This window comes from Ictidomys tridecemlineatus, chromosome 6, assembly GCF_052094955.1.
Source record: "Ictidomys tridecemlineatus isolate mIctTri1 chromosome 6, mIctTri1.hap1, whole genome shotgun sequence".
Taxonomy (NCBI): Eukaryota; Metazoa; Chordata; class Mammalia; order Rodentia; family Sciuridae; genus Ictidomys; species Ictidomys tridecemlineatus.
Window position 1 is genome coordinate 59554701 of NC_135482.1, and position 16836 is coordinate 59571536.

The window sequence follows — 16836 nt, forward strand, 5'->3', positions numbered from 1 at the left end:
CTAAGAAGAAATTGTTAGATAGGGAAATGTATGTTACATATAAGCTTATCTATAGCACTGTCATTTTCTGGTTATAAATTTACATCTCTCTAAGTAGAATAATTTTACATACATAAGTTTAAATATTTAATACCATCTTTCTAAATATTTACTTTCTTGGTTCATAACTATTCTTGCAGTAAGAGGATGTCATATGTATTACCATAAGGAACAGTTCAGTGAAAGTATACAATACAATGAAGGGAAGTAAATGCAACTTTTAGCAAACATTGCTATAACATTAGTTGTGGGTATAGGGAGGCTCTTCCTAATTGTAAATGATGATAGAGTGATAACACTCATCAGAGATCATTAACACTGGACATTTTGGAAGACACTTAAATCAGACTAAAAACTCATACAGAATTTTCTACCATTTCCCTGTGTTATTGGGAGGAAGATTTGACCATGTTGCCAAAATTTAAAGGATTACAAACATGCTAACATTCCTGAAGATAGGTCCAGAATTTCTCAAAGAAAAAAGTGTGAATTCAAACAACAATAGGAGAATCAAATTCTAAATCAAAATTTTATACACTCAATATCACATGTTATTCATATACAAGTCTTATTAACATCAATATAGTTTATATTTTTCTTATCAATGTTAATAAAAAACCCCAATACTAATTATTCATCTGTATCTTTTAATGATGACTCTGCTTGGCAATCTTCATTTACTTAATGAATTCCCAAGGTTATAAGAAACAGATAAAAATAAATCCAACTCCACTTGTATCACATACATAGATTGAAATAGCCCTCATTTTATGTTGTGCAAATTAGAATTTGCAGGAAAATGTAATATTCTCATAAGTTTAAGGAAAATATTATCTGTGTGTAGGATTATAGGTTTGCAAAATATTTATTTAAAACTTCTGTGAAATGCAAAGAAAAAGGTTTTAGTGAGTAATGAGAGAATACTTTAGTCAAATTAATCTTAACTCTGTTTACACATAGATCCTGTGTGAGATAAAAAGTAGGATTGATTTTAATATAAAATGTTCCAACAAGTTTACTGTAAAAAAAAACATAATTTTGTTGGTCAAATATTACTGGTCTCTAATTAAATTGAATGAATTTAATTATAGATTTTCATGAAAACGTTAAATCACTCCATTTCTTTTGAGAGTATCGAAGAAATCAAATAAATTTGCTGAACCAATTGGCCAGCTGTGAAATATGACTATTTAAGAAACCCAGGTGTTAGAATTTAGCTTAATCATCAAGAAAGACCAGAAAGTAAGTTTGTTATTCTTTATTCTTCTATTATTTAATTTTCAATATTAAAGGGTTTATAAATATACAATTATATGTGCCAATTGTAATTTGAAACATATAAATGAAATGAAATATATATTATGTTAGAGAATAACAAGCTCACTTGTTATTTATTGCTGGGAATATCATGAAGAGGTCCCAAGACAACAGGCCTGGATTGTTCTTTTTATTATTTTTCCCTATGCTTAAATGCTATGCTGGGCTGGATATAGGATTTAAAGAGGGCATTCTTTATCTGAAAGGAATATCTTCTTCCCAGTAATTGTTATTTTCATCATCCAATTGTTCATTTGCTACAACCATATTGTAAAAATGATTGAATCATGCATTTTATAAATGTAAATATTTCTAGGCAATGAATTGTTTTGAGAAAAGAAGTTTCCCTTTCTTGTCCTTTTGGTCTTTTTACTAGAAAAGTTAATGAGGCAAGAAGAGTAATTGCATTAGCCAAACTTGAAAGTAGTAAATTTATGAGAAGATGTTAACACATTTCCATGAATAAACATGAAGTTTCTCAAGTGAGGTGATTATTACAGTGACTGGCTGTTAAACTTGTGAAAGTTGCCTAAGCTACAAGGGGCTGAGTTTCTCAAAATCTAATATCTGAAGGTAAGCCTAAGCAAACTTTGAAAACTTTCAAACTCTTATTTTGATTATGTTGTATTCTAGATTAGTTTTGTAATATTGAGGAAAGGAAAAAATAAATTACACTATTTTCATGTTTTTATAAAATAAATATTTTTCAAATAATTAATAACTTGATTTTTTAAAAATACTGGAAGAAATAGATTCTATTTAAATGTTATCGCAGATCCCTTCTGCCAGTCAGAGAAAAAAAGGCATTTTCTACCTGTTCCTCTCACATGAGAACCTTTTGGCCATGGCCTGTAACCGTGGATTTTCAAAGAAGAGAGATCAATATTTGACTCCTGATAATACAAGTTATTTGGATGTAAGATAGCATGCAGTTTGGAGAAGGATACTGGTGAACACAATGTTTTAATTTACTTCACATAAAACTAATCTCTATGAGTATTTTAAAGTGTTTTGCCCTATCTTCAATTTCATTCTAATTTTTTTTTTATATTATAGGAGAACATACACTTTATGTTCTAAAACGGAGGGGAAAAAAGGATTGACAATGAGAAATCACACTGTACCCAAAGAATTCATTCTACTAGGGCTAACAGATGACCCAGAGCTTCAGGTTGTGATTTTCATCTGTTTAATTATCACATATATATTGAGCGTTGCTGGAAATCTGACAATCATCACTCTCACCTTGGTGGACTCCCATCTACAGACTCCTATGTATTTCTTCCTCAGGAACTTCTCTATATTAGAAATCACCTTTACAACTGTCTGTACCCCTAGATTCCTGGGCGCAATTATTACTAAGGACAAATCAATTTCATATGATGATTGCATGGCTCAGTTGTTTTTCTCTATCTTCCTGGGTACAACTGAATTTTACCTTCTAACGACCATGTCCTATGATCGCTATGTAGCCATCTGCAAACCCCTGCATTATACCACCATCATGAACAAGAGAGTCTGCATATTGCTTGTGTTTTGTGCTTGGCTGGCAGGATTCTTAAACATCTTCCCACTAGTTATTCTTTTTCACCAGTTAGATTACTGTGGCTCCAATGTCATTGATCACTTTGCTTGTGACTACTTTGCCTTATTGAACTTATCCTGCTCAGACAAATGGCTCCTACAAGTGGTCGGAGTTTACTCTGCAATAATGATTCTGCTTTTCACTTTGGCATTAATAATTCTATCCTACATGTTCATCATAAGGACAATTTTGAAACTCCCTTCTGCCAGTCAGAGAAAAAAGGCATTTTCTACCTGTTCCTCTCACATGATTGTCATTTCCATCTCTTATGGAAGTTGCATATTCATTTATCTTAATCCCTCTGCAAGAGAAACATCATCAATGACCAAAAGAGTCACTATTCTCAATACCTCTGTTGCTCCCATGATGAATCCATTTATATACTCTCTGAGGAATCAGCAAGTGAAGCAAGCCTTTAAGGACACCATCCAGAAAGTGATGCATCTCTCTGGTAAATGAAAGTGTTAGTAATGATAGAAAAATAAAGTTCTTATAAGTGTTTTCTATTATGAACAACCTCTCAACACATTTCCTTCATATTATTGTTAGTTGTTTTTTTCCTTCCGCATTTCATTGTTAAGCTTTCTGTCATGTTGTTCTTAATAAATTTGATAAAGCTAAATATTGCTGCAGAATTTTCTGACATTTCAAATATTTTAGTCAAATATATTTGAGCAAAGAAGAAGACCTGGGTTAATGACCATGATTTTAAATAGAAGTAGTTTGCTTTGGAATAGACAAATGTCATTGAGTTTGATGGAAAGAGGGTTGGAATGAATGGGAACTTCAAAATTTTCATTCTTACCTGGTAATTAAATAAATGTTAATACTAATAATAAGTGTGACAATAATGCGGAGAAGTAATAAGAGGATAAGAGCAGAAGATACAATAAAAGTTTTTCAGTATTATTATATGGTCAAATAATTTTGGTTTTTTTTAAGCATTATACTTCTTTGTTCACAAGCAGAACAAATTAATGGTATCACAATGCATTTGCGATGATCAAAGAAGTAGATGAACTATCTTAAACTATGGAAAATTCTACAATGGATTTTTGTAAGAATTAAATCTAAGGAAAAAATCCTTATATCTATTAACTTGAGTTTATTAAGATATTTTAAAAACGTCATTCTATACAAGCTACTCTTGTTAAAGTGTCATTCAAAAGTAAGCTTTGAATTTTTATGAACCTTAATTCTAGATCTTTTATGGTTAATGCTTTCTGTGACCCAAGAAATCTTTGGCTACTCTCAAGTCACAAATATATTCACTAAAGTGTTCTTGAAAAAAAAGTTTATATTTTTTTAGCAATTACATTTATGTCTATGATTCAACTTAAATTTATTTTTGTGAAGTAGGGGGCTTGTGATTCATTTCTTCCAAGTGGATATTCAGCTCCACTATCCTGCCTCCATTTGTTGAAGACTCTCCTTCCCTGTTTGATTGCTTTGACACCTTTCTTAAAAATTAAGTGATTAGATGAAAAATAAATGTTTGTAGGTCCTGTCTTCTATTCCACTGATTTATGTGATTATTGATAATACTTTCTACGATAATCCTAGCGTTGCTTTACAAAATTTAAGCCTCAATAAAAGAAAATATAGAAATTAAACTGAAGTGAATGAATGAGATCAAGATGAGCCTAAGAACATCCTTAGGAAAACATTTTTAAAAATTGTAACAGAGCTTTGAAACTCTCCAAAACTACTACCATATCAAGAGCAAAATATCTATATACCCACAAATAAGTAAAAACACACATATTTTATAGTGCCTCCAAGTGAAATTATATATGAAAAATATTTCATTAATTTTTCTACTCAATTTTACCACAAGCCTCCCCTCATAAGTTATAAGTTAATTAATAATACCAAAATTAATCAGAATAAGACAATCATAAAAAATTCATGTGCTGGAGCTGAATAATAGGTATGCATTCCCCCTAATAAAATAAATTATATTAAAGTCATAAATAATAAATAATAAAGTAATAGTAATAAATTATAAAATGCTAAAAAGTCACATACAAATTTTAGTAAAATTTGGAAAAATTTGTTTATTTATTATATAAACAGAAGTTTTATAAATATTCTTTAGCATATATCTTGGAAAAGAAAACCAGAAGCATGAATACAGTTCAGTGGTATTTTATAAAATAAAAACCAATATGACCTTCCCCTGCTCACAAAAAAAAAAAAAATCCTCTGTGAGTACATTGTATATTACAGGGCTCTTGGAAACTGACCTATATTAATTTTGTTCTAATTATCACAGAAGGACTCTATCACAACTGCCATTGTTTTTAAAAGCAGATAATCTTAATTGTCAAAGCTCAAATTTTTCATTACAAACACCTTAACAGCTTGAAATGTTTGCCAAATTGAGAATAACACCAAACTCTTTAAGCATTGAAATTTGTTCTTGGAAATTTGTTATGAGGCATTATATTCAGATATTCCTACAATAATTCTATAATATGTTCTCCAAAGTAACACAAACACTTGAAGAAAGTTTGCTAAAATGAAATTACAATATATAACCATCCCTTTTCTATTGGAAGCAATGGAAATTACTAGAAACTATAGTTATGCTCTTTTCAAAGGATCTGAATTAAAATAAATTAAGTGGTATAAGAGGAAAAATTCAGTTTTAATATCCTAAAAACATATATGAAAAACATAAATATTGATTTTTTCATTAATTATAAGAAGAAACAGATCACCCAATTTAATTAAGATCTGACATTTAAAAATCTAAAGTACTTAAGCTAAGGAACCGATCAATTAATTAGAACAATTAGAGGTAAAGAATATATTTTATGTGTTTTCTGGGTTCTTTACTGTAGTTATATATTATATCCAGAATACCAACAAGAGTTCTCAGATCCAATGTCAAACAATGGAATTTGGGCAAGCACTCTCAGTATCACTTTTATTTAATACGCACTGCATGCACATGATATAGGTAGTGAAAAATTTTATTAATCATGTATTGAAAAGACAGATTGGTAGTGTTGCCAAAAGTGCACTGAGTCAATGAGGATGTTGCTCAAAGTTCCTTATACTAAGTATTGCCATAAAAATAAATGTAAAAGCAGAAAGTATCCTCTTCATTTAATTTCCTAAGCTTTCTTTGCACTGTTTTTCTTTTGCCTTTTCTACAAGAGGTATTAACTGCTGATGTTCTGCTAAAGTCTTCAACAATTCCATAATGAAAGGCAGATAATCATGCTCCCTTCTGATATTTTAAATCTTGTATCTATATCTAAATATAGATACAAGATTTAAAATACACACACACATATATTGTTTAGTTATATATGGACACAATACCTTTATTTCATTTATTTTTATGTGGTGCTGAGGATCAAACGTGCTAGGCAAGCTCTCCACAGATAAACCAAACCCCAGCCACAATCTTGTATCTTTTTTAAAATTTGTACTTCTTCAATAAATGTCTGAGTTTTGGCAACTTCTGATAAAATAGCATTTAACATATTGCTACCCTGATCTGTATTCATAGGTTCCTCTGAAAGTTGTCTTTGAACCTCTGCTATCTTCTGCTCATATATCAGTTTTCTGTAAGACACATGACCATCAAATTAAATTGAATTTCACCTTCACTGTACATTTGTATAAATTTTTCTATGTCTGCCCATACTTTGCTGATCTTGTCATCTAGATTGCATGCACCTAAATCAATTGGTCCTTCTTTTAAACCATCTACTTCATACAGTCTTCCATTAACAGAAATATAACTGACAAAATGAAAAACATCTTCTTTGGCCGATGTCTTTGCATTAAATTCAAAAATTTGCTGTCTGGCAAAACTGTGGTGTACCTGTCAAATCACATTTGAATTCCTCAGGGAGGGACAAATCCTTTATAGCTGCATCAAAACTCTGTGACAATTCTTTAAAATCTCATAATGTCTCTCCTAAAAGGTCATCTCGATGGGTACATTTCAATAACACACTTGCAATGGCTTGAGTAGCACATGCATTGTTAATTACCTGCTTCACAAAAAACATCATGTCGAGTCTGAAATCCTGAATAACAGTGCCTGCTGGTTCTTCTGGATGCCACTTTAAAATAAAAATTAAGCCATGAACTAGCTTTAACTTTTCAAAATTCTCAGGCTCTAAACTCCATATTTCTTCTACTTGGGACCGATGGCAATTGAATCCTTTAATGAGCTCAGGAAAGACCTTGGGTCACTTTCCATGAGGCACCACTCCCTGGCATTTCCAGTCATTGGCCCTGGCCACACACACACACACACACACACACACACACACACACACACACACTCCACCTTGCATTCTCCTTAGTCCCCAGCACCAGCTGCCCTTGGCCATAGATCTGAGCAAACCTGTTGCTGAGCTTGTCTGGTAGAATAATTATTGAAACAGTTGGACATCACCTACAAATCTAGAGTGTAGGTGTTCATATGACTGTTTAAATTTAAACCTAGGGACTCATTTAATCCTCTCAACTATTTTATGAGGTATATATAATTAATATTCACCATTAGTCAGATTTATTTTTCTTTGGGTCTATTAAATAACTGCCAAAATTATAGACATATGAGAAAGAGAGAGCAGAAAATGCAAAATTTGCCAAGAAAAATGAATTCAATTTGATTAAATCATGTTATAAGCATGTACAAAATACCACAATGAAACCTATCATTCTTATACTTAATATGCACCAATAAAAGAAACTTACACATGAAAAATGATTAAAATTACAATGAACTGGTAAGAGTTTAACTTTATGGAGAACTGAAAGTGACTTCTACAAATGACTTTGGAGATTTTAACAGTAGGGACAAGAAACAACATCTGTGATACTATTCTAAATACTCTATTTTGTATTAAGCAAGCCATATGCAATAAGTAGTATTATTTCTAATTTATAGTAAATGAACAAAGTGAAATAGATGTTTTGAGAATTCAATATTTTGGAGATTATGGGTGGCAATTATGGGATATGTCTACTTCTCTAATATCACAAATCAGAGTCATGTATTTACAATATACTAATTTACTTTCATTTGAGATAGTGTATTAGATGTTTCTGATAAAAAAATGACTGTTTTTAAAGAACTTTATATTATTTTATTATGATTATTCACATTATACTTAATTTTGTTATGACAAGTTTGGAGAATATTGTAATGAAAAAGGGTGATTCTTCCCTAAATGTTCTAAAATTCTCATGGGGAGAAATAGTACAGGCAATGTTATCATTGATGATGATAGAGGTTGAATTTTCTGCTGTTTACCTTATATTATGGTCAACCCCACAATAATTTCTAAATGTGAGCTCATTTTTGTCCTAAGGCTTTGATAAACCTTGTCTTCTTTTGCTGTCACTTTAGTTTTCATTCTTATCATCTCATAGTTTATGTTATAAAGAATCACATTATTTCTTGATTAAAGATTTACAAGACATTAGCCCAGAGTATTAACATGTATGAATTGCACAGTTTTCCTGTTTGCTTTGTGCATGGACTGATTGAATCAAGTAATAAACCCCAGTGTTTCTTCAATATATAGCGATAATAAGATTATAAAGTTCTCAAAGCAGTGGCAAAACTCTTCCCAATTGCTCTCTCTGGCTTCAACACATATCATGAATCATGAACTCATCTTCTACTTAGTTTATCCAGTATACCAACCCATGTATATTAGTCTCCCAGTTTTATTTGAAGAAAAAAAATTATAGCAACAACTCTACCCTAGATTTCTAGACCATGTCAAACTATTTCAAGTGCTTTTCATTTTGTATACAAGAAACATTGGGGTTTACTTTTTGACTGAGGTTCATGCACAAAACAAGTAAACAGTGAAATAATACATGTAAAATATCTGAGATAATGTCTCATAAATAATATAATAATTGATTATGCATGCATACACTATGTACTCATACCTCAACATCTACATATGGATGTTAACAGTATTATATAACCAGAATAAGAATCTTCTTTGTTATTCCTAATTTTTTAAACAATTGTGATAATTCAGACATTATCTAAATATATTTTTTAAACAACAGGACTGCAAGTATGTGCCAGTTATTTAGGTAGATAAGACCATCTCCACTCTACTCAATATGCTAGACATTTATCTATAGAATTCAGTTTTATAAAAACATACCAAGTGCTATATCAATGTAAAGGAGGGGATTGTTCAGAATATCTGCATTATCCAGGAGGGAGTATAAGTAAATACAAATGTAGTGAAATGGATATTCTGGGCAAAGAGAACCATGATTATAAATAACACAATTGTAAATATAAGAAATGAAGCATATGGTCAATCATGAGGAAATGACTAGAAAGCAGAAAATATCAATTACTTCCTATTTATGTTTCGAAGAAAGAGCTACTTTGTGGGAGGTTACTAGTGATTGAACTCAGGGATGCTTAACCACTGAGCCACATGCTCAGCCCTTATTAAATTTTTTTACTTTGAGACAAGATCTCGTTAAGGTGCATAGGGCCTTGCTAAGTTGCTGGGGCTGGTTTTGAACTTGAAATCCTTCTGCTTCAGCCTCTTCAGCTGTTAGCATTACAGGCACTAGAGCTCTTTTTATTGAGTCAATCTATTATGAGAAACACATTAAGGCCATGAAACCATACTCACTCTCTTTAGGTGAATATTACATTTTGAACTGTGTTAATACTTTACTGATCCTTCAAACATTATAATAGTCCCTTAGGTGGATATTTTTTTCTATTCCCTTTAAAGAATGTAGAGAGCCACAGGAAATAGGTAACTACATATGGCCAATACATATCAACATATATTATGTGGCCAATACAAATCATAACAATAATTTGAGTCAAGAGTTTGCCCCAGCAACTCCTCAGGAAGGGGAGAAACTCTGCAAAGTAAACACATCCAAAACACCACACTTAATTATGGGGATTTCTTTTCAAATTATAATATACTAGACAATTAAATATTCTGAAGAAAATTGTTCCTTTGGAATTAAAGTTAAATCTCTTGGACAACACATAAAATTATTTTTGTCAAAGAAACTCAGGATCCCCTGATTCTTCTGTTGCTAAGTTCAGATATAATCTATGTCTACATGATAACTTGGAACACTTTCAGTATATTCTACTTTCCTTTGGCTTGTGGGTAAGACTCTGTCATGTTTGTATTGAACACTGAATTCTCCACATCAAGAACCTCAGCTGTATCCATAGAAGGTGTGGTTCATAATTCATTATCTCCCCCATGGCTATTACTTAGTCATTCTCCATCATGCCTGACATCTCTTTCTGCTGATTGTCTCCAGAATTTTCTTTCTCCTAAGTTTTCTCTAGAATATCTATTTGTCTACTTTTAATCTCCTTTGTGTCAATTCCCAAGCCTAAGCCACTTCTTTTTTACTTCATCTATATCATTGGTTATATTGCTATACATAGATGGATATATTGATTTGGTTACATAGGATCACATAAATGTGTTGGAACAATGCAGATATCTTATCAATATGAGAGTAATTTTTACAATGTCCTGAGATCTCATTTTTTCTTACCTATCCCTGGTAACAGGATATCTGTCACTGTTCAGTAATAAAAACATTTGTTCATTATTGTCTCCCAAAGTGTTTTTTGTAATATTGAAACCAGGGTTCAAAACAAAATCAGAATCTCTGCTTCTTATGGTGGGTAGGGTCTATGTAAGTTGCAGTCCCATTATATTGTTAGCAGTTAATCACAGCTAGGAAATGCCTCCCCAAGTCAGCTCAGAGTGTCACAGTTGTCTCAGCTGGATTGCTCTCCACTACTACCAGTTGTACTTCTCTGATCAGATTCTCCCAGTTATCACACTTTTGTTGTTGTTTTCTTAACTTGAAATATGTCCTTAGATGATAATGAACTATCATAACGACACTCAACAATACATTTAACTTAGGGAAGTTCTGTCTCACTGCTGGATTACTCTATGTGATCTTAGGAAACACTGTCTGTTTCCATGGTGACCTTGGGCAAGTGGGCTCAACTCTCAAGCACCAATTTTCCCACATGGAAATTAGGAGCAGTAATTTTCTCATAGGGTAGTTTTGAATATTTAATAAAATGAAACTTAAAAATTTATTCCAACATGCCAGTAACTTTCCTAGTACTTAATAAAGTCTAAATATTAATATTATCTTAAACTACACCAGTAATAATTTAATAGCATACAACCTTTCACATACAATTACTCAAAAATATTCTGTTGTTTGAAGGCCTGTAGTGTTAATAGGACAACTGTTCTTATATAGCACCTAATGTGGTTCTCCTTAATCACAGTTGCAATATCCCAGGTTTCTCATCTCCAAATTAGAGATTATAATAAATTTTATTTAATTTATTCATGTGAATTACATTTCAAGAAATAAAATTTTAAAGAATTGTATGTGTTTGCTTATTTTGCATCTTCCCCAAACCTTCAAATATGCTTAGCTCTATCAGAGACCATAAAAACTATATTTTCAGTTGTAAGTGGTATTTGATTCTGCCAATCATATATACTCATAAAAATGTGAATTTTTAACTCAATTATAATAAGACATCTCTATTTCTGGTGTAGGTCACAGTACATGAAAATGAACCTGTCTTGATTGCTGAGGAGCAGCTTTCATGGAGACTCAATTTTGTAAAATGACTTTGAGGTTGATTCAAAAAGCTTAATTTAAAATCTTTCCTCAAATGCCCTGATAATTCCTTAAGCCATTGTCACTCTACATTTAAAATTTTGTACTTAGTTACATAGAGTAAATTCTATTCTCATCAAATATCCCTTGATATAAAAAGTATACTCAGAAAACAGACTCACAGAAAAAAGAAAATCTGTGACCACTTAATTACCTTGATTTGATGTGAAATCAATGCTTCTATCAAACAATGAAACACTGGTAGTCTACACTAACAAATAAAGTGATATATCCAAAACATATAAATAATCCTTAAAACACAAAAAAACTGAAAACAAGTTTTTTAAAAATGACTAAATATCTGAATAAAACTTTACTGAAAATACAAAAATGTCAAATGTCAAATAATATGAATGTTGCTCAATAGTATTGAACTCCAGATGTGAGAACTGAAGTTCTTATTGGTCATAAGGAAGACAAAAATTTAAAAATCAGTGAAATCCTACCATGTATCTATTAGAATGACTAAAGCTATAAACACACAAACAAACAAACAAAAAAGCCTAAAACTTGAAAAAAGGATGAAGCCACAGAAAGAGACTCTCATACATGGATGATAGAGTATAAAATGGTACAGCCTGACACTTTCTTGTGGTGTTAAATGTACATGTAACAACAACAAAAAGAGAGATGAAAACAGCCATCCCACTCCTAGTTAAATGAAAACATATTTACACAAACACATCTCTGTTAATTCACATAATATCTTTAGTCATGGTTGCTATAGGGATCATCTTAATGTTCCTCAGAAAGAGAATGGAAACACAAAAGTGGTATATTTCATGGAATATTACATGGATTCACAATTGACATGAATCAAACACAATTATACTAAGTAAATGAATGCAAACCCAAAGTCTGTGTTTTATGATTCCACTCGTATGACATTCTAATGTACAAAAATCATAGATAGAAAACAAATCATTTGTGGTCAGAATTGAGAGGGTACATGGGCTGTTGTGGGGACAAGTGCATGGAGTACTGCATACATGGCATATGTTAAGAGCATTTGAGTGGCAGGCCACTCCTCTGTGCTAGGCATGTGAGTGGCAAACGGAGGCATGAAGCCATGTTGTTGCAGTCCCTGTGCTTGCTCCGATGCCTGCTCCTCGATTGGTTGCTGCAAGGATAGTTAGCAAGAAATTGCATTGGTGGTTGCCTATAATCTGCTTAGCAACTGCCTGAGTATATATAGATGGTAACTGCACAATAAAATCAGACCTGCTTCCTGCTTAGTCTCCAGAGGTCTTGATCAGTGATTCTACAACCACACTCTCCTCTACTCTGTTCCATGGACCTCCTTGTTGGACTAGAGTGCGCCCATGCAGGTTGTCCAAAAAGGGGCTGCATGAGAGACTTTGAGAGATGAGGCAACTAGTACTAAAGAAAAAAATCATCAGCTGCTCTTTATTATGAGTGGAAAACTTGCTTCTCACAGGCATATACATTAGCAGTTCTGAATTACTCAATGTTCATGAGATTTAGACAAAGTGAATATATTTTCATAACCATAGCAAAATTCTTCCCTACCAAGGAAAGAAATTATAACTAAATAAATGAGGAATGCTAGGCTGAACTCCAGATGTGAGAATTGAAGTTCTAAGTATTATTACAAACTTAGATTTATTTTACATAAAATCAATCTTCATTGTTGATTGACTTTGTACTTGAAAATTTGCCAACTGACTAAAGTATATTTAAAATCCTCAAATGAACACTTTGGTCATTTTCAGTCATTTGGGTAGCTGCTCAGAGCAGGAAAAAATACATTGAATTTTGCATCATGCACATTCCAAGGGGAGATTAAACAAGATGATGTTCTGCTTCTTGCTTTGCATCTCATCTCTTAAACAAGTGCCCTTTTCATGGTATACTCAGTGCCACATTTTTCCATTTTTATGTTTTTAATTGATTTTGGTGCTTCAAGTGGTCTCCAAGCAATGCAATAAAGTACTATTTTTAAAAATAAGAAAGGTGGTAATATGACATATGGAGAAAATACACTTTTAAATATCCATAGTTCAGGCATGAGTCTGTTGTCTATGAGTTCAATGTTGAATAAACAACACTACACATCCAGAAAAAGAAAGAGGCTTATCCTAAATATGATAAAGTGAAAATCTTTTGTACATATGAATCTGTAGAAAAGAAGAGAAACAGCTAAATTAGTGGGCTTTTTGAAAAAAGCATAATGGTACCATTTTTGAGAGGCTGAAACTTAAGAAGAAAAATTTGTTCAGGAATAGGAAGATGTTAAAAGCTAGAGCTAGTACTTGCTGCCTTCCATATTTCAAAAGATGATAAGGTATAAAAAATGTAAAACTTGAGGTGAGGAAGGATCAGCATTTATGAAAAAAATGCTAAATACCTAAAACATGTCAAACAAACAAAGAAAAAAGGGTGATATAGAAGAGTACATTTTCAGGATTACTGAGACTATTGTGCTTTATAGGAACATTGGAAAAGTAACCTATAGAGCAGAAATTATGCATAATCTGAAAAACAACAAATGTTCTTAATTAAATTATTGTGACCAGAGGCTTATAGGAATGTAGCCCTATGGATTTTCCCTAGAAGTAAGTACTCAGTTTTGCTGCTTCAGTGTGTCCAGAAACTACTGAAATATAACTGCCACGAATAATAAAGATCAACTCTTCCTACAACTTTATATACATATTTATGCATAGACAAACTATTAATACATTAATTCTCATACCTCCACATGGATGTATGAATTAGTATGCATAGGTAGATTTTCTATCTCTGTCCAATAACATGCTCTGAGAAGACATAAATTAATAGAGTCAGATTGCAAGAACCCAGGAGTCAAGCTGAAAGAACAGCCAATGACCAAAGCTGCAGAACTTAAGAAACAAAATAATTTGGACTATAAACTGAAAAAAATTAAGATTAACTTTTTCTAGTTTATATTGTTATAAATATATTATTTAACCACTATTTAAAAAGATAAAAAGATAGTTTCTTCTCAAGAAAAAGATCAATTAATAAACACAGAAGAAATGAGGGAAATACAAAAACATTTGAAAATCATGATAATAACTGAGGCAAGCAAGATCACTACAGAATACTAAAGTTAGTTGGTCACATTTTAAGGAAAAGGTGAATTGTGTATTATCAAGCTATCTCCTCCAAAAAAATGGGGAAATTTTTCATTTGGAGAAAAGTGAGGAAGCTGCCATGTAAACAAAAAGTGGATTTTGGATTTGATCTTTAAATATTAAAATTAGTCCTGGGTCCAGTGGTGCACACCTGTAATCCCAGCAGCACTGGAAGCTGAGAAAGGAGGGCTGAGAGCACAAAGTCAGACTCAGCAACTTAGCAATGCCCTGAGCAACTTGCAAGACTCTGTCTCAAAATAAATTAAATAAATAAATAAATAAATAAATATGCTGGGGATGTGGGTTCAGTGGTTAAGCAACCCTGAGTTCAATCCCAATTACTAAATAAATAAATAGTGACAACATCAATGACATTTAAATAAAGTTTATATTTTAGCTAACAATATTGCATCAAATTTAATTTCTTAATTTCATAACTAGCTTATTCAATTAGTAGAAGTTGATTGAAATATATACAGAAACTCAGTATTATTCTTACGACTCTTATCTATACATAAAATATCACAAAATAAAAAGTTTTTAAAACCCTGATTCCTCATCCTATCTTCTAAAGTACAAAATATCATAAGAGCCTTTAATTATGTCATAAAATAACATACTTTGTGGCTATACCATCTACCTCTTATTTGAAGATATACCTATTCAACTCTTACTCATGAGAAATTATTTAACTTATTATATTTACTTGATAACATTGTTAATTTGAAAGACCCCAGCCTCAAAGCCTTAAGCTTAATGTTAAGAAATATAACCTTTTGCCCTGCAGTCACAAGATGCTTCCTCCTAACAGCAACCCATGCCCCACACCCCCCATGTTGTAACCCATATGTTAACACCCTCATGTCAAAACTCCCCCAGCAGCACGTAGCCCCCTCAAGTCTTGCACAAAGCAACCACAAGATGTTCCAGATAGTTAAGAAACCACGAGATGTTCCAGAGGGGCAAACTTGAGCAAACGAGGACAAAAACAGGAACAGGTGGGTTCTGGGGTCTTTCCGAGAAAGAAAAAAAAAAGAAAAAAAAAACCACCCTGCCCCCCATGACCTGGGCAAAAATTTAGGGGAACTTGAGAGGGGGCCAATAAAATAGCTGTTACTGTGCTAAGCTGGAATCTTGTCCCTTGCACCCTATAAAAACCCTGTAACCCCGAGCCCAGGTGTGCAAGCTGCCAAAGCTACAGCCGAGGTTCTGCTTCGCACCCATAGGCGCCTGTGTGAGAATAAACTCCTCCTGCTGATTGCATCCAGTGACTCGCGTGTTCAATTCTGGGTTGGGGTCTCGGGGGTCTTTCAAATTGATGTCTGACCATCTCATGAGTTTCCACAGAGCTTTTCCTCCATCCTCCTGAAATAATGATCAATTTCATCAAGCAATCTCCTGAAGAAAATTTCCATTGTATAGCCCAAAATATGACTCTCTCATAAACCTGTCTTGCAGTATCAGTTTTACAACTCAGCCTGAGCCAAGGTTCCTAAACATGTGTTTTGCCACTCAATTATTCTGCCTTAAAAAAATATTATTATTATTTTTATTTTTTAGATACACATGACAGTATAATGTATTTTGACATATATACACACAGGGAGTGTAACTTATTATAATTAGGATCCTATTCTTATGATTCTACATGATGTGGTGTAACCCTCTTTGTGCATTCAAATAGAAAGCTGGAAAAGTTATGTCCAATTAATTCTACTCTACTTCCTATTTCTTCCCTTTCCTTTGTTTCCTTTTGTCTAATCCAATGGATTTTTAGTCTTCCCTTTTCCACCATTTCTTGTTGTGAGTTCGTATCCACATATCAGAGAGAACTTCCAGTCTTTGATTTTTTGGGACTGGCTTATTTCACTTAGCATGATATTCTTCAGTTCCATCCATTTGCCAGCAAATACCATATTTTCTTTCTTATTTGTGGTTAAGTAATATTTAATTATGTACATATATATCAATTTTATTTATCTGTACATCTATTGGAGGACAACTAGGTTGATTCCATATGTTAGCTATTATGAATTGAACTGGTATAAACATTGA

At 32.4% G+C, this 16836-nt stretch overlaps 1 protein-coding gene and 1 pseudogene across 1 annotated transcript; one reads left to right on the forward strand and one right to left on the reverse strand.

Annotated features, from left to right (window-relative positions):
* Positions 1–2461: 2461 nt before the first annotated feature.
* LOC101961325 (olfactory receptor 6C3) lies at positions 2462–3400 on the forward strand. Its single transcript, XM_005341702.1, has one exon. It carries the CDS (start codon positions 2462–2464, stop codon positions 3398–3400), a length of 939 nt encoding a protein of 312 aa, XP_005341759.1.
* Positions 3401–6055: 2655 nt separating this feature from the next.
* LOC101961611 (ubiquitin carboxyl-terminal hydrolase isozyme L5 pseudogene) lies at positions 6056–7196 on the reverse strand (annotated as a pseudogene).
* Between the last annotated feature and the right edge of the window lie 9640 nt (positions 7197–16836).

Excerpts from the sequence above, each read along its gene's own strand:
- LOC101961325 (XM_005341702.1), top strand. The coding sequence starts at position 2,462 with ATGAGAAATCACACTGTACCCAAAGAATTCATTCTACTAGGGCTAACA.